Below are 18,921 nucleotides of genomic sequence, written 5' to 3' on the forward strand. Positions count from 1 at the left end.
GAAAAAAAGAAATGTGTCATGTTAGATTGGGTAGAGAGAAGTGATGGGAGGGGAGGGGAGGGGAAGGGGGATAGGAAGGGCAGCAGAATAAAATAGACACTAGTATTGCTGTATGTATATACATGACTATATAACCAATGTGATTCTGCAACCTGTACACCCAGAAAAATGAGAAATTATACCCCATTTGATTCAAGTATATGATATATCAAGATCATTGTATTATCATGTGCAACTAATAAAAAACATGAGAACCAGAAAACATCTAGGAGCACACAAGAGGCCAGTCCATCCTCAGGCACCACCCCCACAGACCCTTGCTGAGGCTGGAGCTGGGTTCAGGGGCCTCCATCCACCCAGTGCACCCCCTTTCCACCAAAGCCAGACATTCGAGCAAGGTGAAGTTCACCAATAGAGCAGAGGAAAACAACCAGTCTTTCTATTTCTTTGTTACACACAGAGGGACTTATTTTCAGATGTTTCAGGTTCAAATAAAACAGACTCCTCTATAGAAGGAGACAAGTCAGCCTTTCTGTGGGACTGTCAAGATGGTTGCATGATTCATTAAATACAAAGCACCCTGCCCGGCCTGCCCTCTGGGATGGGGTGTTTTCCAGGAGGGCAGGAGCCCATTTTAAAACCTCAGGTCCAGTTCTTGCTTACAGTAGAAATCTCATCAGTGCAGAGGAATGATGGAGATAGAAAATCACCACTAGGCAAACACCTTTGTAATGAGTGTTTTAGGCAAAACCGATAACAGCTGTTACACCCAGAGCAGGAGGATGAGGAGAAGCAGGAGGTCGGCGCAGTCTCACTTATCTCCCCAGAAGACTCTTATTAATTACTAAGCACAACAGTAAGTTGGAGGCGAGAAATCTGCCAGATCCCACCTTAATCAAGGGACGGGGTCTAAATGAGCAGGAACTGGACATCACACCATCCAGACAGGGTGCCCGCAGAGGGCTCATCCCCTCTGCAGCATTCTCCAAACACCCCCCTCCACCTCACCATGAGAAAACACCAGCATCACCTACAGCCAGGGGCAGTCTACAAAGGGACTGGTCAGGACAACAAAAAGTCACAAGGTCACAAGGGACAGAAAACCACAGATGGAAGGAGAATGAAATGATCTCCAAGAGCAATGTGGGAACCTAGACTGGATCCTGGGCCAGAAAACGGGCATTTGTGGCACAAATAGTGACATTTAGATAAGATCTATAGAGTCTTTGATAGCATTATATCAGAGTAAATTCCTGATGTGACCAGGGCACACTTTTGTGAGTTATCATTAGAGGGTCCTGCATGAACACTAGGAGGGACCACTCCTCATTATGTCACAGCTCTCTGTGACTCTAGAGTTATGTCAACATTTAACAGTGAATACCTTTGAGATTGACAGAAACAAAATCTCAGGTCTGGTGTGTTCCCAGTGGGTTTGGTTGGAGTAATGGTGAAAATATAAAACACACACCAACACTTAAGCAAAATCCAAAAGCCCAAGAAAATAGCTGAAACCTTAACTAAACATGCACTTAGATAACTGAGAAAGACTTAAGGTTATTGGGTAATTGTCCCCAGAGCTGAGTGCACAATCTCATGGTCAGAATGCACAGGGAGACTGAGAATCCTGGCCCAAACTCACACCTACATCAGGAGAGCTCTCAAGTGGTGCCCCTTCTGCTTGAATGTCTCTGTCATGGGGGCTCAGCACTTCACTCCTTTGATGAGTGTCGGGGGTGAGCCCAGGTGCTGCTGACAGCAGTGAGAACTGGAAAAAACCCAGTGCCTAGGGCCAGCAGGAGAGAGCACCAGGTTACCTCTGCAAGTGTTAAGTGATAAGAAAGTGGCATATCTTAATGCATGGAAAGGTGCACATGCCGCAGTCCTGTGTGATAAGAGAAGAGTGAGTTGTGTTTACACACTGACCTCAGTGAGGTACAAATCTAAGTGTGCACAATAAGGTCTGCAAGATAATGAAGGAAGGAGCAAGAGGCTGCACTTTGAAGAGTCCTTACTATTTTAAAAACTTTATTTATTTATTTTTTGGGGACGTGCTAGGGGTGGAACCTCTGGTCTCATGCATGCTATGCATGTGCTCTACCAGTGAGCTACATTTCCGCCCCGCCTTGATTTTTTTAAAAGTCATATATATATATATTCTATATAAAATTTAGTTGCTAGAATTTTTAAAAACGATCTCCATTAAATGACTTGGAGATTGTCATTTCATGAAAGATTGAGAGAACTTCATGGAACACTAGATTGGGAAGGAATCTAAGGCTTCTTCTGAACAATGACTGAGCTGGCAGGAGGAATAGGGGGTAGGAGGGGCTGCAGATCCTCAGAGCCTGGCTGCTGAGCAGGATGCCTATCCTGATGCTGAAGCCAGGGACACTCAGAAGGGATGTGGTGTCACTAGGCCTGGGGAAGGCGAGCCTGACAACTGTCAGACCCCTGGCATCCTACCACAGGAAGAAGGGTCCCTGGAACCCCAGGCTGGGCTCTAGTAGGCCTCCCGAGGTCAGGGCATTCCATGGACTTAGCAGGAATCCAAGGATCCTATGACTCTTTTTCCTTCTCTTCCGGATGTGGGGATGCCCAGCTCAGGGGAAATGCTCCCCGCCTTCCTTCCTCTCCAGAGTCCCACATGGCTCTGGGGACTGCAGGGAGGAAGGGACTGAGTTGGCATTGACAATCATCAGGCAGGGACCTCCTTCTCTGGGAGGGATGGGCAGACCCTAATTCCTTCCCTGCCTCCCCCAAAATGAGGCCTGGGGAGGATGCCCAGGTCTGGATAGGCAGTGGGCGGTGGTGGCCAGAGTGGAAAATCCCCTGCTGGCCAGATGCTGTCTTTGGTTGGCAGGTGTGGCCCTGGCCTTCTGCCTGGGGCCCAAAGGTGTGACCAATCTGTTTGGAGCCCTGAGTGCTGGGTACAACGTGGAGAGAGGGTGCTGGCATGGGGACTTTTTCCAGTCCCCCAATATGGAGAGTTGGCAGTCCAGCTTCAGGTCAGCTCAGCTTTGGGAAGACTGTGGATGGGAAGAGGGGTAGGAGGTAGGGGGATGGGTGTGGGGGGACCCAGATGATGGAGAGAGGGACAGGATGTACCAGACCTGGGCCAGAGAAGGGCAGTCCAAGTCTTGGTAAAGGGCAATGGGGGACACAGAGCCCTCCCAGGAGAACTAGGTCAGGGCAGAGTTGCAGGGGGGTGTAGGGAGAGACAGTGAAGAAGGGGACAAGACAGGGGGCCCTCTGCTCATGCCCTGATCCAGGCTCCACTCCACTGCTGCTGCCCAAGGCATGGCCAATGCCCAGATGGCGTGTCCTGTGAGTGTGACCTGGGCATGTGCTGAGGGTTTCTCCAAGTCCCCTGATGGATCTGGAAAGCCTCAGAAGACTCCCCCAGTCAGTGACTTCTGCCACTGGCCTATAGCCCCATTCCCAGCAACAGAACTGCTTTGTTGCCAACATGTCCTCCTCACCATGCTACCTACTCATCCGGGACCCCCACACATACCCCAATTCCATCCCCAAGGTGTTCGGGTGCTGGGAGCCAGTACTTGAGCCAGACCACCAGGGGCATCACTTAAGCACACAGTTCTCAATGATGTCATCCCTACTGGGGAACATGAGGCAACCCCTAGACACATTTCTGATTGTTACAGCTCAGGGACTGCTCCTGGCACCCAGTGGGCAGCCACCAGGATGGTGTGAACCTGCCTACAGCACACAGGAGAGTGCCCATGACAAAGATCCTGTGATCCCCGATGTCAAGGCTAGCTGGGATAGAAACCTGCCTATGTTCCTATGCCCCTCTCTCTGTTTCTGCCTCTTTGTGGCTCTCACCCCAAAATGCCTACACCAACCACTGGTTCCTGGAGGAGGAGCAGCTCTGCCCCTCCATCTTATGGCGACTTTGTTCTGTCTTATCGCCCGTACCTCCTGGCCTCTGCTGTTGGATTCAAAAGTCAACAAGTTGAAAAGTCAGCTGTGGCCATGGTCCAGGGGGAAAACACAGTAACAATGGCTACCTGGTGTACACGGGACACCCTGGTTGGGGTCATGCTTGCCCAGGGCACGGAGGGAGGGACTCGGCCACATCCAGGGGGTATAAAGAGGGAGTGCTGAAGTCTTCACTCCAGTGCGACTGTGGACCTCAGAGTGGCGCTTGCTCTGTGACCAGCTGGGAATCGGCATCATGAAGTGGATGGTGGTGGCCTTGGTCTGCCTCCTGGTCTTGGAGGCGTCAACTACACCTGTCAAGTGAGTGTGGGCCTGGCTGTGGGTGCAGGGAACCTCAGGAAGCCTGCAGCCCTGTGTGGAGCAGCTAGTCAGGGGGCAGCAGCTGGGTCTGAGCGGGACTCCCTGTTGGGCCAGGGAAGGCTGCCCCTGCTGGAGCTGGGCAGGACTCAGCTGGGAGCAGACAGAGCCTGGCCTCAGGAGCTGCTAGTCTAAACAACAGCTAGGTCCTTCCCAGACTGTGGGGAGAAGATTGTCCTGAGGCAGAGAGCAGGGTGACTATGCCCACGCCGGCCTTTGCACGATGAATGTGGTTTCTTCCTACAAAAGATAACATCCTAACTAGAGGAGACAGATAATCCCTCCAAAAACTTTCCTGGGACCCCAAATTTGCTGGAAGAAGCCAAAATCATTTTAGCAAAAACACCAATTCCTGTAAATCACTATAACATGAGGTGTTGAAAATTTAGGATGGAGCAGGTGACCTGCCTCAGGGGACACTACGACTCCCAGCCTGCCACCCTGCCTGCTGTGCCACCAGGGAAGAGTGCAGAGGGCCTTTTCTGTGTGTAGCTTTATAGCCACACATTCAATCAGCTTCAGATTAAACATATTAGGGGACAATTGCTGCTCCCCTACTCCATGGTGTATCTCATAGACACTACCAGGTGCTTGAGTGCATCACAGGAAGGGACACACTTGGGATGAGCTTTGCTATCTCTGAGAATTGTTTTATTTTATTTCTACATTTTCATGTTGCTGGTGACTGCACCCAGGTCAGGCACATGCTCAGCAAATGTTTTCCCACTGAGTCACATCCCAGACCCGACCCTTAAACAACAAATGAACAAATATCAGCAGACATCCTCTGGAAGCTGTAAAGTCCCAGCGTCCCAAGTCCCTCTCCCCTTCATGGGAAGTATTTTCAGGGTCTCTGAGAGCAGAGGCCAGGGCAGGAGCAGGACCCCTGAGAGGGGCTGAGGGGAGGCATGAGGGAAGTTCATTGTTTCCTGAGTCTTGGAGAAGTGCTGAGTGAGGTTGAAAGAAGTGGAGAAGGAAAGAAAGAAGAGGAAGAGGGAAGGAGGCGAGGGAGAACATCAGGGAGAGAAGAAATGAGAAGGTAGAGGCAGGAGGGGGGCCCTGCCCTGACACCCAGCCTCCCCTAGGGTCCCCCTGAGGAAAATGAAGACTATGCGTCAGACCATGAGGGAAAAGGGCTTGCTGGGGGACTTCCTGAGGACCCACAAGTACGACCCCGCTCAGAAGTACCGCTTCAGCGACTTCAGCGTGCTCTATGAGCCCATGACCTACATGGATGTGAGTCCTAGTCTCTAGGTGTCCCTGTCCCTGCTGCCAAAGCTGGGAACTCCCTGGGCTCCCACCCTGAGGCTCCTCCCTTCTCCCAGTCCTGCCAGCCTGGGCCACCCTGCTGTGAGTGGCCCATTGGGCAGAGCATGGGGAGGACCCCAATGACCTGGCAGCTGACCCACAGAGACCACGTGGCTGCCCTGGGCAGGCTGGGACTGAGGACGGTGTGTCTGGGACCCTGGCTTTTGGTAGTACTTAGGGCAGGGCTGTCCTTCCTGCTCTGCCCATGGAGAAGCCTGGCCTAATGCTCACAGCTGTCCCCATGGCTCTCCAGGCTGCCTACTTTGGTGAGATCAGCATCGGGACTCCACCCCAGAACTTCCTGGTCCTGTTTGACACTGGCTCCTCCAACCTGTGGGTGCCCTCGGTCTACTGCCAGAGCCAGGCCTGCAGTGAGTGCTGGGCTGGGCAGGGAGGGCCCCTGGGCAGGGCTGGGCACTGGCATGTCCAGGGATGCAGGCAGGGAAGGGTGCTCACTCCTGAGGAGGACCAGGGACTTGTTGAGGGTCTCAGGGCATCAACAAGCCAGAGGGAGGAGGCTGGCCCTGCTCCAGGGTGGCCCCTTGCCTTGCCTTGTGTCAGGATGGACCCCTTCATCTCTGCCATCCACCTCAACCCCTCCAGTTCATTCCGCTCCACCCTCTCCTGCTCACCGGGCAGTGCTGCTCCTCCCCTCAGGACGCTGTCCACTCTGTGCCTCGCCCTCCACTCTCGTATCCACTAGCTTCTCCCTGAGTGTCTCCAGGGACTGGCCACAACTCTGCTGGATGTGGTCCCTGTCCTGGAGTCATTTAGGGAGACAGAGGATCTTCAGTTTCTTAATGCTGCCCTAATTCCTTCCAAAATCTTGGGGCTGGAGTGTGGACATCTCTGTCCACCATGGGCACATCCCATGCCACCTCCACATCCCACTATGCCCAGCTCCTGGGTGAATTGAGGTTGGGGTGAGTGGATTCCTCCTAGGTCTCCCTCCCACTCCTCACTGGATGAGCATTTCCCACTAGGTTTCTGCCAGTTTCTGGTGGGGTAGAGACAGAGGTGGAGTCTAGGGCACCTGGTTATAGGGTGGTCATCGTCCGGGCATCCAATTACCTGTGAAACATGGGCTTTCAGGCCAATACCTTCCAAATAAGAGGATCCAGGGGCCAAAGCTGTCAGTCCCTCCTTGGTGACCAGGTGGGGGTGTTGACGCCTCAGGCTGGGAGCTTAGGCTGAGGGCCAGGCAGGGGTGCAGCCCATGAGCCTGAGAGCCAGGCAGCCCTCTGCTCACCCCTGGCCTCCATGGCTCCCTCCTGCAGCCACACACCCTCGCTTCAACCCCAGCAAGTCCTCCACCTTCTCCACCAATGGGCAGACCTTCTCCCTGCAGTATGGTACCGGCAGCCTCACTGGCTTCTTCGGCTATGACACCCTGACTGTGAGTGCTCCAGCTGCCACCCCCACCCAGGATGGGGGTGTGAGAGGGTGGGGACCTAGATGTCCTTGTTCTTTCCTGTCCAGGGATGGGGCACCAGAGTGACCAGTCAGATAGTGCCTTTTTTCAGGAGCTTAGAACTGGGGGGCAGAGGTGTGGGGATGGGAGGCTACAGTGAAGGAGGCCCTTGGAAGAGAAGTGACAGTTGGGATGCCTGTGGAGAAGTGGGCAGATGGGCCAGAGGAGGAGGGAAGACCATGGAGGGTCTCTGGTGGCATGGGGCAGGAGGACATAGATGCAGTCAGAAGTGTCACCTCCCCTCTATTGTGTCTTCCTTTCACAGGTCGAGAGCATCCAGGTCCCCAACCAGGAGTTCGGCCTGAGTGAGCAGGAGCCGGGTACCTTTTTTGTCTATATGCAGTTCGATGGCATCATGGGCCTGGCCTACCCTGCCCTGTCCGTGGGAGGTGCCACCACAGCCCTGCAGGGCATGCTGCGGGTGGACGCCCTGTCCAGCCCCATGTTCAGCGTCTACCTCAGCAAGTGAGAGACTGCCCTGCGGGTCCCTAACTCCTGCTCTGTACCAAGTTCTGATCCCTTTGGGTGTGGAGACCTCCCAGCAGGGGGTGGCTGGGCCACACTTGTTCAGAGCCTCAGCTCCTGGGCTCTGACTCTCCTGCTCCCCTGCGCCTGCCCCAGTCCACTCTCAGGACACAGGATGGTCTCTCCTTCTTCAGTCTGAGCTTCTCCCAGGTGTCGCTGCTCTAATTCCCCATGTCTTGGGCCTACCTGCTGCTCTGGGCCCTGAGAGCCCACTGCCTCACCTGTGCTTCTCCCTGAGGCCTCTCTGTCCAGTGACCTGCTGCCTCTCCTCCTGCATGTGTCCCTCTAGGTCTTGGAGTCTCCTGGTCTAGGCCCTCGACTATTCCTCACCCACTGTCCTCCCAGCCCCCACAGCAGGCCAGGTCAGGAGGGGCCTGGGCCTCGCTTTTCTCTCTTGCTGTCCAGCTTTCTTCCTCTCTACCGTCTAGAGTCAGTTCCATCTTCTTGCTGTGGCTTGGTCTCCTTATCCTGCTTTTAACACATTGACCCTGTCACTAACCCTGGGGACTCCTATGACCTGTTTATACTTCTACCCATAACCCCAGGTGCCACCCACTCTGCTACCACTCAGGGGAGGCTTCTGGAAGAATCATGGCCTATTTCCCTTCCTTCCACCAAAACCCTGTCCCTTTCCACTTGCAGAGGAAATAAAATAAGTGGTTTGAATGTGGCTCCTGGTGACAGGGTCCAGCAATGGCATGAATTCAGAGGCAGAAGGCAGCACAGCGTGGGTGCGCTGTAGTATGCTTTTGGGGAAGTGCCATTCAGGAGTCTGGGGGAATGCATGGCCTTGTCCTCAGGACACCCCCATGTGAATCCTGGGAACATGCTCTTTCCCTTGAAGGTGGCTTCTCAATATGTGTGTCCCCTTCCTTAACCTCTCCCTCACTTCCCCTTCCCTGTGTGTCCTGCAGCCAAGAGGGATCTGAGGATGGAGGAGCAGTCATCTTTGGAGGTGTGGACGAGAGCCTGTACACAGGGCAGATCTTCTGGGCTCCTGTCACCCGGGAGCTCTACTGGCAGATCGGCATCGAGGAGTGAGTCTGGGGTGGGGGTCCCTGGGGACGCATCTTGCTTGGAGCTGGCTTCTGGGCACCCATGGCACGCACACATCCAGGCTCCACTGAGCTGTGGGCACAGAGGACTCCTGCGACCTGCACTCCCCAGAGCCTCAGCTGGCCTCCACAGGGGCATCAACCCTGGGTCTCAAGAAAGGGGTAGGGGGGGCACATGTGGAATCCCAAGTACTGGAGAAGCTCTTGTCCAATCACACAGGAACCCACAATTTGGAACCTGAAGTGTGTGGGACAACTAATTTGTTCCTTGTCCTTACAACAAAGACGACAACCTTGGTTTTCTGTGCTTCTCAAAACTTCCTTGAAGTTTTTAGAATATATTCCTGGGTCCTTCAGGTGACCCTGCACAGACTCAGAGGGAATGTGAGGAAGGGAACAACCTGCACTGGCCCTTGGGGATCCTCATCTTTATCGGGTGCCTGCTTCCCTGTGGAGGGAAGGTCTCCCCTGGCTGCCCTGACCTGGTCAGGCTGAGGCTGCCCTCTTCTTGCCACGCAGGTTCTATGTTGGGGAAGAGGCTTCTGGCTGGTGCTCCCAGGGCTGCCAGGCCATGGTGGACACAGGAACCTCTCTGCTCACCGTGCCCCAGCAGTACCTGAGCTCCCTTCTGCAAGCTATAGGGGCCCAGGAGGATGAGTATGGACAGGTGGGTGTGGCATGGATGTGCCCTGGCCAGGAAAGGTCAGCCCAGTAGTGTTTGTTGTTTCTGCATCGTGGGTCCCTGTGAGTAAAACTTGAGGCCAAGCAAGTGAGTAACAAGGAACAACTCTCAATCCACACCTCCCTCTCCTCCACACAGCTATGCCCCCTGCTCCCATGTGTCCTGGCAAATGAAATGGTCACCTGATTAGCCCTCCCCACTAGGGGAGGGTGCCCTGGTCCACTTTTTGCACATGGCTGTGTGATTTCAAAGGACCCCTGCAGGGAAAGGGCAGTGATTCAACCTCTCAGAGGGGCCATTCAGGCAGGAGAAGCATCTTTGGGTGTGTGACATTCTCAGGTGTCTCTGGATGTCACCTACTCTAGCAGTGCACCTGACACCCACGCAGTACCTACATAGCATTTGCCCTGAACTGTGCCCTCTGCTCCAAAAAGAGGTCTGGGGCATCCGGGATGCTTAGCAGGTGCTCTGGGGTGGGGAATGAGGGGACCTGGAAGAACCTGTTTCTCTGCAGTTTTTTGTGAACTGTAATGACATCCAGAACCTGCCCACCTTCACCTTCGTCATCAACGGGGTGCAGTTCCCTCTGCCGCCCTCTGCCTACATCCTCAATGTAAGTCCTGGTCCCTGGGGCTGAGCCACTGGGGTGGAGGAACAGGTGTAGCCAGAAAAGCTCCATCTGGCCCTGTGCCATTTCCAAACTCATGTCACCTGGGATTATCCCCACCAGAAGAGTGTCACCCATGATCAATCAGTCTCTTAATCAGTGGAGAGGGGCTCTCTCTAGGGATAGCCCGTGGTGAACCCCGGTGCCTAGGCTTCCCTTTAGGTGAAGGGAATTGTCACAGTATTTGATGGGGAGATTCTCTTTCTGTTTTACAAATGAAAACCTGGAGGTTCAGAGAGGTTCAATAGCTAATCCAGCTGCACAGATGATGAGGGTGAAGGCAAAGTCTGAATGCAAGCTAGCTTTACTCTAAGCTGAACCACCATTCTGACTTTTGCCAAAGAGGAACAGAAGGGAGCTTTAGCAAGAAAAGATACCCAGCATGGGAATAGGTGACCCTGCAGAGGCCACTACAACCTGTGTTTACCACTGGGAAAATCCCTCCCAGCAGCCCCTCTTGTGAAACACCACCTTGTCTATACCCTTCAGGGCCATTCCTTGCCCTGCTCATTGACCAGGGCTCAGGCTAGCAGTGGCCAGGCCATGTGTGACCAAATGAATGAGTGCTGCCTTTCTCTGTTGACCAGGAGAATGGCTATTGCTTGGTTGGACTGGAAGCCACCTACGTGTCCTCAGGAAATGGCCAGCCCTTTTGGATTCTTGGGGACGTCTTCCTCAGGTCCTACTATTCCGTCTTTGACATGGCCAACAACAGGGTGGGCTTTGCCACTGCCGCCTAGACTTTCCTCCTGGATACCTGGGCTCCCGTCCTCCTCCTGGCCCCACCTTTCCTGGAGTCCTCTGTCCTTCCTCTCTGCAATGTGCCATTCTTAGTGGACCTTCTCCAATAATAAACAGTATCCCATATTGTCCAGCCTGATGTTTTTGGAGTTTTCTTGTGTCCTCTAAGTAGTCGTGGGTCTCAGGGAATGGCAGAGTGGGAATCAGGACAGGTCTCACCCTGATAGATATGAGGGGCCATGAGGTTCCCTGGTGGGTCACTGAGATTCTAAGTGAAATGGGTCCTGAGCTGAGGCTTGGAGATGGGCTCTGTCTTCCTCAGAGCTTGGAGTGACTTCTTAGCTTTCCTCTAGAGGGGGTGGCAGTGGTAATGGAGCATAGGTGACAGGTAAGAGTCCCTACTCTAACAACCTGAGATGCCCTAATGGTCCATTTTACCACCCCAAGCTACCCATGACCCCAGGACACAGATGCATGTCTATAGGCAGTGTGACTGGGGGGCACAGTTCTCAGATCTAGATGTCTGTCTTCTTAGCTCTTATTCAACCTTGGCCAGAATTTTCTGACACATGTGCCCTTGCAACTTTCATGGGGTCTATGAGGGAGGAGGCTGTGCTAGATACTATTTCTAGGAGGACTTCTGGAGCTTGGGGACTGAATTAGGCAGATTGCATTTACCTGGTCTCCTAGGTCCCAGGACTTCAATTTGAAGGAGGGCTGACCCTGAGCTGTGGACATAGGCATAGCTCCTTGAATTACATGGACATCAAGCCCACTTTCTCTAATCAAGTCAGATCTCAGGTCTCATAGACCCAAATAAGGCAACTTCTGTCTTTGGAGACAAAAGTTGAATCAATGGTTCACATCAGTGTCACATTCAGTCCAGTCACTATAGGTCAGGAGTCCCACAGTTAAGTTATTCAAACACCACCCTCCTAGTTTTTGCGTGTGTGTGTGTGTGTGTGTGTGTGTGTGTGTGTCTGTCGGTCTGTCTGCCATGCGACCAGCGCTGGCTTCATGAAAGAAGGTTTGATTCATGAGTAATTGCTAGGGAGTTTTAAATTAAAGAGACAAGACTCTGATTACCTTTAATACCAGCTCCGGGACGGCTTCTCCTAGCTCCTGCCTCCAGCCACCTAATGTGGTGGTGAGGTTTACAAAGAGACTAGCGAGAGAGGGAGAGCACGCCAGGGAGTGGGCTTTTATTGGGGAACAAAAAATTCAAGGGAAAAATCCCATCCAATGAAGGTTAAGGAGGGCAGTATACCAAGGTCAGGGGCGATGATTGGGTCTTCAGAGCAATGGCCAGGCACACCTCTGCACGGACGAGCCCTGGGACCTGGAGAAGGGTGGGGAAGGCTCTAACACAGCTGTGTCTAAGCGCCTCTCACCCAGCCAGGGAGGTTACTCAAATCACAGGCGAGGATGGCCGCCCTTGTGTGTGTGTGTGTGTGTGTGTGTGTGTGTGTTACACTCCCCTGATGTGAGGGGTGGGAGAAGAGCCTGGGTAAGTTTCTCACCCAGCTCTCTGACTTCTGTGTAGTACCACACCTGGAGGTGCGTGATGGTGGCCAGGGAGGACGTTGAGAGGTTCCGACTAGGTCAGGTGTGGGGACAGAACCACAGACACACTATGCTTCTTGTGGCTTGACACTGACCTGCTCAGTTGCCAGGCTTACGACGGGCAGAGGGCCACCCTCTCTGTAGGCAGTGCTCTGTATCCTGCTCTCCCCATTTTTTGTTCCTCTCTTCTCCCTGATTACTCCTCCTTAGAAATGTGAGTTTTACAGTAAAAACTCTTCGGACCCAATATATATTTTTGACAAAATGGACCTAATAGATATCCACAGAGCATTTCATCCAAAAAGACCTCAGTGCATTTTCTTTTCATGTGTCCCTGCAATCTTTTGCAAAATGGACGATATTTAAGGCCATAAGCAAGGTTTTGTGAATATGTAGCATTCTATGAAATTCCTCGTATGGTAATAGGTCATAATGAAATGAAATTAGAACTCAGAACAAAGAATAAAATGACAGAAATGATACAAACACATCTGGATTGGCCATAAAAAAGGGGAGAATTTTTAAAATTCTTACAATTAAGAGACAGAGATGCCTCATATTAGAACCTCCTTTGGCTCCGTGAAGGCCATTGGGAGGGGAAAGGTAGAGCCATGAGGGCCTACATGAGAAAATTAGAAAGATTCCCAATATACAACCTCATGATGAAGCCAAGGAAAGAAGACAGAAGGAAATAATTCAACCAGAGCCGAAATTCATGCAACAGAGGATCAACTGTGAAAAATACAAAGGATCAATGAAGAGGGAATTGAATCCTTGACATGATAAATAAGATTAACAAACCCAAGCTAAAGCAATCAAAGGAAAGACAAAGAAGACATAAATTAATAAAATTAGAACCAAAAAAGAAGATATCGCAGAAATCCTGACAATCATTATGGACTCTTTGGGAAAACTTACAGTCCAATAAATTGAAAACTCGGGAAGAAGTTGAGTTTCTAAACACCCATGGCTTACCCAAATTGAACCACGTGAACAGAGAAAACAAACAGACCCAGGAGAAGCAATGCTATTGAAACAGTAATTAAAAGTCTTCCACAAAGAAAAGCCCAGGAAACGTGGATTCTCCTGTGAATTCTATGATTCCTGTAAGAAGAATTAAAGCCAGTGCTTCCCAAGTTATTCTATGAAATAGAAATGGGGAGGAGGAGCAGTTCCAAATTTATTCTATGAAGCCAGAATCACCCTGATACCAGAACTAGATAAGGACCCATCAAAGAAAGAACTCTACAGACCCATATCCCTGATGAACATAGCTTGGGAGGCTGAGGCAGGAGGATGAAGTTCAAAGCCAGCCTCAGCAAAAGTGAGGTAGTAAACAACTCAGTGAGACCCTGTCTCTAAATAAAATACAAAATAGGGCTGAGGATGTGGGGCAGTGGTTGAGTGACCCTGAGTTCAATCCCCGGTATGCTCCCCACTCCAAAAAAAGAATGCAAATCAAAACTATACTGAGGGGGTCTGTTGGCACAGAACTTTATTTCCAGTCCCTCAGGAGGCTGAGACAGAAGGATTGCAAGTTGAGCCCAGCCTCAGAAACTCAGAAAGGACCTCAACAACTTAGTGATACCCTGTCTTTTAATAAAAAAACAAAAAGTGCTGGGGATGTGGTTCAGTGGTTAGGCATCCCTGGGTTAAATCCCCAATTCCAAAAAGGAAAAAAGAAAAACACAATCTATACTGAGATTATGTTTTTCTCCAGTCAGAATGACAAACATCAAGAATACAAATAATAGTGAAGAATGGCAAGGATGTAAGGCAAAAGGGACATTTTCTAATATGCTGTTTGTGAAATTATAAATTCATAAAACCACTATGGAAATCAGCATGAAGGATCCTCAAAATCTTGGAATGATCCTCGACAGTAGCACATGCCTGTATTCCTGAGCACATGCTACTCAGGAGGCTGAGGCAAGAGGATCACAGGTTCAAGATCAGCCTCAGTAATCTAGTGAGACCTTATCTCAACATAAAAACTGAAAAGGTCTGGGGATGCAGCTCAGTGTTAAAGCTCTCTTTGGTTGAATTCCCAGTACCCAAACAAACACAAAAACAAACAACAAATCCCAAACCAACAAAAGTACTGTTACGGAGCCACCCTATGACCCAGCTGTGCTACTCCTGGCTGCTCCTGGTAGTTCATCCAAACATTAAAGGCGGCGCACTGTGGGAATACACTCACACACAAGTTTATAGCAGTGAGATTCCAGGAGCCAAGGTATGGAGTCAGCCTTGTTGTCTATGAACAGAGGAGTGGATACAGCAATGTGGTCTATGTACACAGTGGAGCTTATTCAGTCAGAAAGAAAATGAAATTATGTCACTTCAGGAAAATGGGTGTTAAGCAAAATGTGCCAGATTTAGACAGCCAAGGGTGGTACGTTTTCTCTTATGTGTAGAAGCCAGAGAGAAAAGGGGGTGGGGGAGTAAGGAGGGAGTCACCTGGGGCAGGGGTTGTGGATCATTGGGAGACCAGTAGGATAGAGGAAGGGGACCAGGGAGGCAGGGAGGGACAGGGGAGGTACTGGGGAATAAATTGACAAATTTGTGATACATGCATGCATGAGAATACAAAATGTGTTCTACCATTGTGTACAAATAATGCCCAAATAGAATTTACATTAAAAAAGGAAAAATTGCCATTTTTCACACTTTTTGTTGAAGTATAATGCACATGAAAACCGATGAGCTATCAGGAGTAGAGCACACTGACTTCTCATGAGCCAGAGGACTCCACCTCACTCCCACCTGAATCAGGGAGTGGAATACTGCCGGGCAGGTGGAGCACACCTGTAATCCTAGCAATTTGGGACACTGAGGCAGGAGGACTGACAGGTCCAGGCACAGCAACTTAGCAAGCCCCTCAGAAACCCAGCAAGACCCTGTCTCAGAGTCAGTAGTAAAAAGGACTGGGAGTGTAATTAAGTAGTAAAGCACCACAGAGTTCAACCCTGGGACACACACACACACCACAAAGAAGAAAAGGAACCAGAATGAATACTCTCAGTTTCACCTAAGTCCTTTGCCTTTGCCTCCCCAGCCCCAGCCCCTGCCCAATCTGAAGACCCAGACTCAGCTGACAGCCAGGACTGCAGCAGGCACGGCCGTGGGCAGGGCCTCACTGGGTTGGACAGCAGTGCTGCAGGCACAGACGGTTATCCCTTCTGACACACAAGCACACACAGGGTGGGAAAGGGCAAGCGGCTGTCAAGGTCAAAGAAGCCTTAAGTGGTGGAGGTGGGTCTTCTAAGTCAAGTTCATCCCATGTCACACTCAAGTCCTTCCATATGTGCTGAGAGGGCTCAGCAAAGAGAAGTAGGCTCCATGTGTCATCAGAAATCAATCTGTGTGGACATCTCTGACACTGTCCAGGAACACCCTTCATTCTTCTGGGGACATATTTCTTCTGAGTACTTTTGTCCATACACTTTAAATGTTCCCTGAGGGAGCCACCAAGTTCTTGCCTGATCGTACCTGCTGCCCATGACTGATGGGCCAGGACTGGGTGCCTGCAAGAAAAGTCCATCTGATATATATATATATATATATATATAAACGGCAGTAAGGATTTAACCTAGGGATGCTAAACCACTTTGCTACATCCACAGGACTTTTAATTTATTTTTTTGAGATTATCTCATTAAATTGCTGAGGCTGACCTGGAACTTGTCATCTCCAGCCTCAGCCTCCTGATCTGCTGGATATACGCATGCGCTGCTCCATCCAAGTCAGAGAAATTTCTGAAGAATTTTGATTTCATTCTTTTCTCTGGAAACAAGAAACTCAGTTGTTATTGTTTAGTTCCATAGAGAAAGCCAGGAATGAGAACCAGAGAAAACATTTAGGGAGAACATGAGATACTAGTCCATCCTCAGGCTTCACCCCCACCTACCCTTCGTGGGGCAGGGGCTGGAGCTGGGTTCATGGGCCTTCATCCACCTAGTGTAACCCCTTTCCACAAAGCCAGAAATTCATGCAAGGTGAGGTTAATCAAGAGCAGAGGAAAACAATCAGTCTTTCTATTTCTCAGTTATAGACACAGATTTATTTTCAGATGTTTGAGGTGCACATAAATCAGATTCCTCTATGATGGGTGGGGTTCATGCCTGTAATCCCAGCAGCTAGGAGTCTGAGGCAGGAGGATTGCAAGGTTAAAAGCCAGCCTCAGCAATGGGGAGGAGCTGAGCAACTCAGTGAGACCCTGTCTCTAAATAACAGACAAAATAGGGCTGGGGATGTGGGCCAGTGGGAGAGTGCCCTGAGTTCAATCCCCTGTACCTAAAACCAAAACAAAAACCAGACTCCTCTCTAGAAGGAGACAAGTCAGCCTTTCTGTGGGACTGTCAAGATGGTTGCATGATTCATTAAATACAAAGCACCTGCCCGGCCTGCCCTCTGGGATGGGGTGTTTTCCAGGAGGGCAGGAGCCCATTCTAAAACCTCAGGTCCAGTTCTTGCTTACAGTAGAAATCTCATCAGTGCAGAGGAATGATGGAGATAGAAAATCACCACTAGGCAAACAGCTTTGTAATGACTGTTTTAGGCAAAACCGATAACAGCTGTTACACCCAGAGCAGGAGATGAGGAGAAGCAGGAGGTCGGCACAGTCTCCACTCATCTCAACAGAAGACTCTTATTCATTACTAAGCACAACAGTAAGTTGGAGACGAGAAACCTGCCAGATCCCACCTTAACCAGGGACGGAGTCTAAGTGGGCAGGAACAGGACACCTGGACATCACACCATCCAGACAGGGTGCCCGCAGAGGGCTCATCCCCTCTGCAGCATTGTCCAAACACCCCCCAGAACCTCACCATGAGAAAACACCAGCATCACCTACAGCCAGGGGCAGTCTACAAAGGGACTGGTCAGGACAACAAAAAGTCACAAGGTCACAAGGGACAGAAAACCAAGGAGCTGGCACAGATGGAAGGAGAATGAAATGATCTCCAAGAGCAATGTGGGAACCTAGACGGGATCCTGGGCAAGAAAGGGGGCATTTGTGGCACAAATGGTGACATTTAGATGAGGTGTGTAGAGTCCTTGATAGCATTATATCAGGGTAAATTCCTAAAGTGACCAGGGTAGGATGCTTTTTGTGTGAGTTAACATTAGGGGGTCCTGCATGAAAATTAGGAGGGACCACTCCTCACTATGTTCAGAACTCTCTGTGACTCTAGAGTTATGTCAACATTTAACAGTGTACACCCCTGAGCTTGAGAAAAACAAACATCAGGTCCAGTATATTCCCAGTGGGTTTGGTTGGAGTAATGGTGAAAATATAAAACACACACCAACACTTAAGCAAAATCCAAAAGCCTGAGAAAATAGCTGAAACCTTAACTAAACATGCACTTAGATAACTGAGAAAGACTTAAGGTTATAGAGTAATTGTCCCCAGTAAAAGGAAAGTGACCACAACACTTGGTGCGACCAAGAGATCTTTATTGCAGCAGTGCAACAGAGGAGAAAAGAGAGAAAGATAAAGAGAGAGAGAGCACGCGCAAGAGAGACAGAGAGAGCAAGAGAGAGAAGCCTGCAGGAGGGAGTTTTTATAGCCCAAATCTAATGGGGTCTCTGGGTCTGCAAGCTGCCTGTTGGCACACAAGGGGGTTAAGTGTTTGGCTTTGAGTGGCAGGTTGAGTGTTCAGCCTTGAGCGGAGGCTTGGGCATTTGGGCTTGAAGCAAATAGGTGATAAAGAACCAGACAGAGGGTTTGAGTGGCCAGGTCATCCTGCAGTTATCTTTGTTTGGCATGCCCTGCAGACAATTTACTCAGCCTGTCCTGCACCTAACACCCAGAGCTGAGTGGACAATATCAGGGTTAGAATGCACAGGGAAACTGAGATTCCAGGCCCATACTCAAACCTACTACAAGAGAGCCCTCTAACAGTACTCCTTAAGAAGTATCCATTTGGCTGGGCATAGTGGCACCCACTTGTAATCCCAGCGACTTGGTAGGCTGAGGCAGGAGAGTTCAGAGTTCAAAGTCAGTTTCAGCAACTTAGCATATCTCTGAGCAACTTAGGGAGATCCTGTCTCAAAAAAACACATAAAAACTGCTGAGATGTGTCTCAGTGGTTAAGTGCTCCTGGATCCATCCCTAGTACTAAAAAAAAAAAAAAAGTGACCTTTCAGCCTCTGCTTGGATGTCTCCTGTCATGGGGAGCTCAGCACTTCACTCCTTTGGTGAGTGTTGGGTGTGAGCCCAGGTGCTGCTGACAGCAATGAGAACTGGAAAAAACCCAGTGCCTAGAGCGAGCAGGAGAGAGCGCCAGGTAACCTCTGCAAGTGTTAAGTGATAAGGAAGAGGCATATCTTAATGCATGGAAAGGTGCACATGCCGCAGTCCGGTGTGATAAGAGCGAGTTGTGTTTACACACTGACCTCAGTGAGGTTCAAATCTAAGTGTGCACAATAAGGTCTACAAGATAATGAAGGAAGGAGCAAGAGGCTACACTTTGAAGAGTCCTTACTATTTTAAAAATTTTATTTGTTTTTTTTTTTGGGGAGGTGCTGGGGGTGGAACCCATGGCATCAAGCATGCTATGCCTGTGCTCTCAAATGGAGC

At 50.5% G+C, this 18,921-nt stretch overlaps 1 protein-coding gene across 1 annotated transcript; it reads left to right on the forward strand.

Moving 5' to 3' along the window:
- The first annotated feature begins 4,198 nt into the window (after positions 1–4,198).
- LOC143402604 (gastricsin-like) lies at positions 4,199–10,768 on the forward strand. The gene is made up of 9 exons (XM_076860168.1): positions 4,199–4,263; positions 5,406–5,556; positions 5,882–5,999; positions 6,906–7,024; positions 7,365–7,564; positions 8,539–8,661; positions 9,199–9,346; positions 9,876–9,974; positions 10,616–10,768. Exons 1-9 carry the CDS (start codon positions 4,199–4,201, stop codon positions 10,766–10,768), a joined length of 1,176 nt encoding a protein of 391 aa, XP_076716283.1.
- Positions 10,769–18,921: the final 8,153 nt, after the last annotated feature.

The sequence above is a fragment of the Callospermophilus lateralis genome, chromosome 6 (genome assembly GCF_048772815.1).
Source record: "Callospermophilus lateralis isolate mCalLat2 chromosome 6, mCalLat2.hap1, whole genome shotgun sequence".
NCBI classification, from domain to species: Eukaryota; Metazoa; Chordata; class Mammalia; order Rodentia; family Sciuridae; genus Callospermophilus; species Callospermophilus lateralis.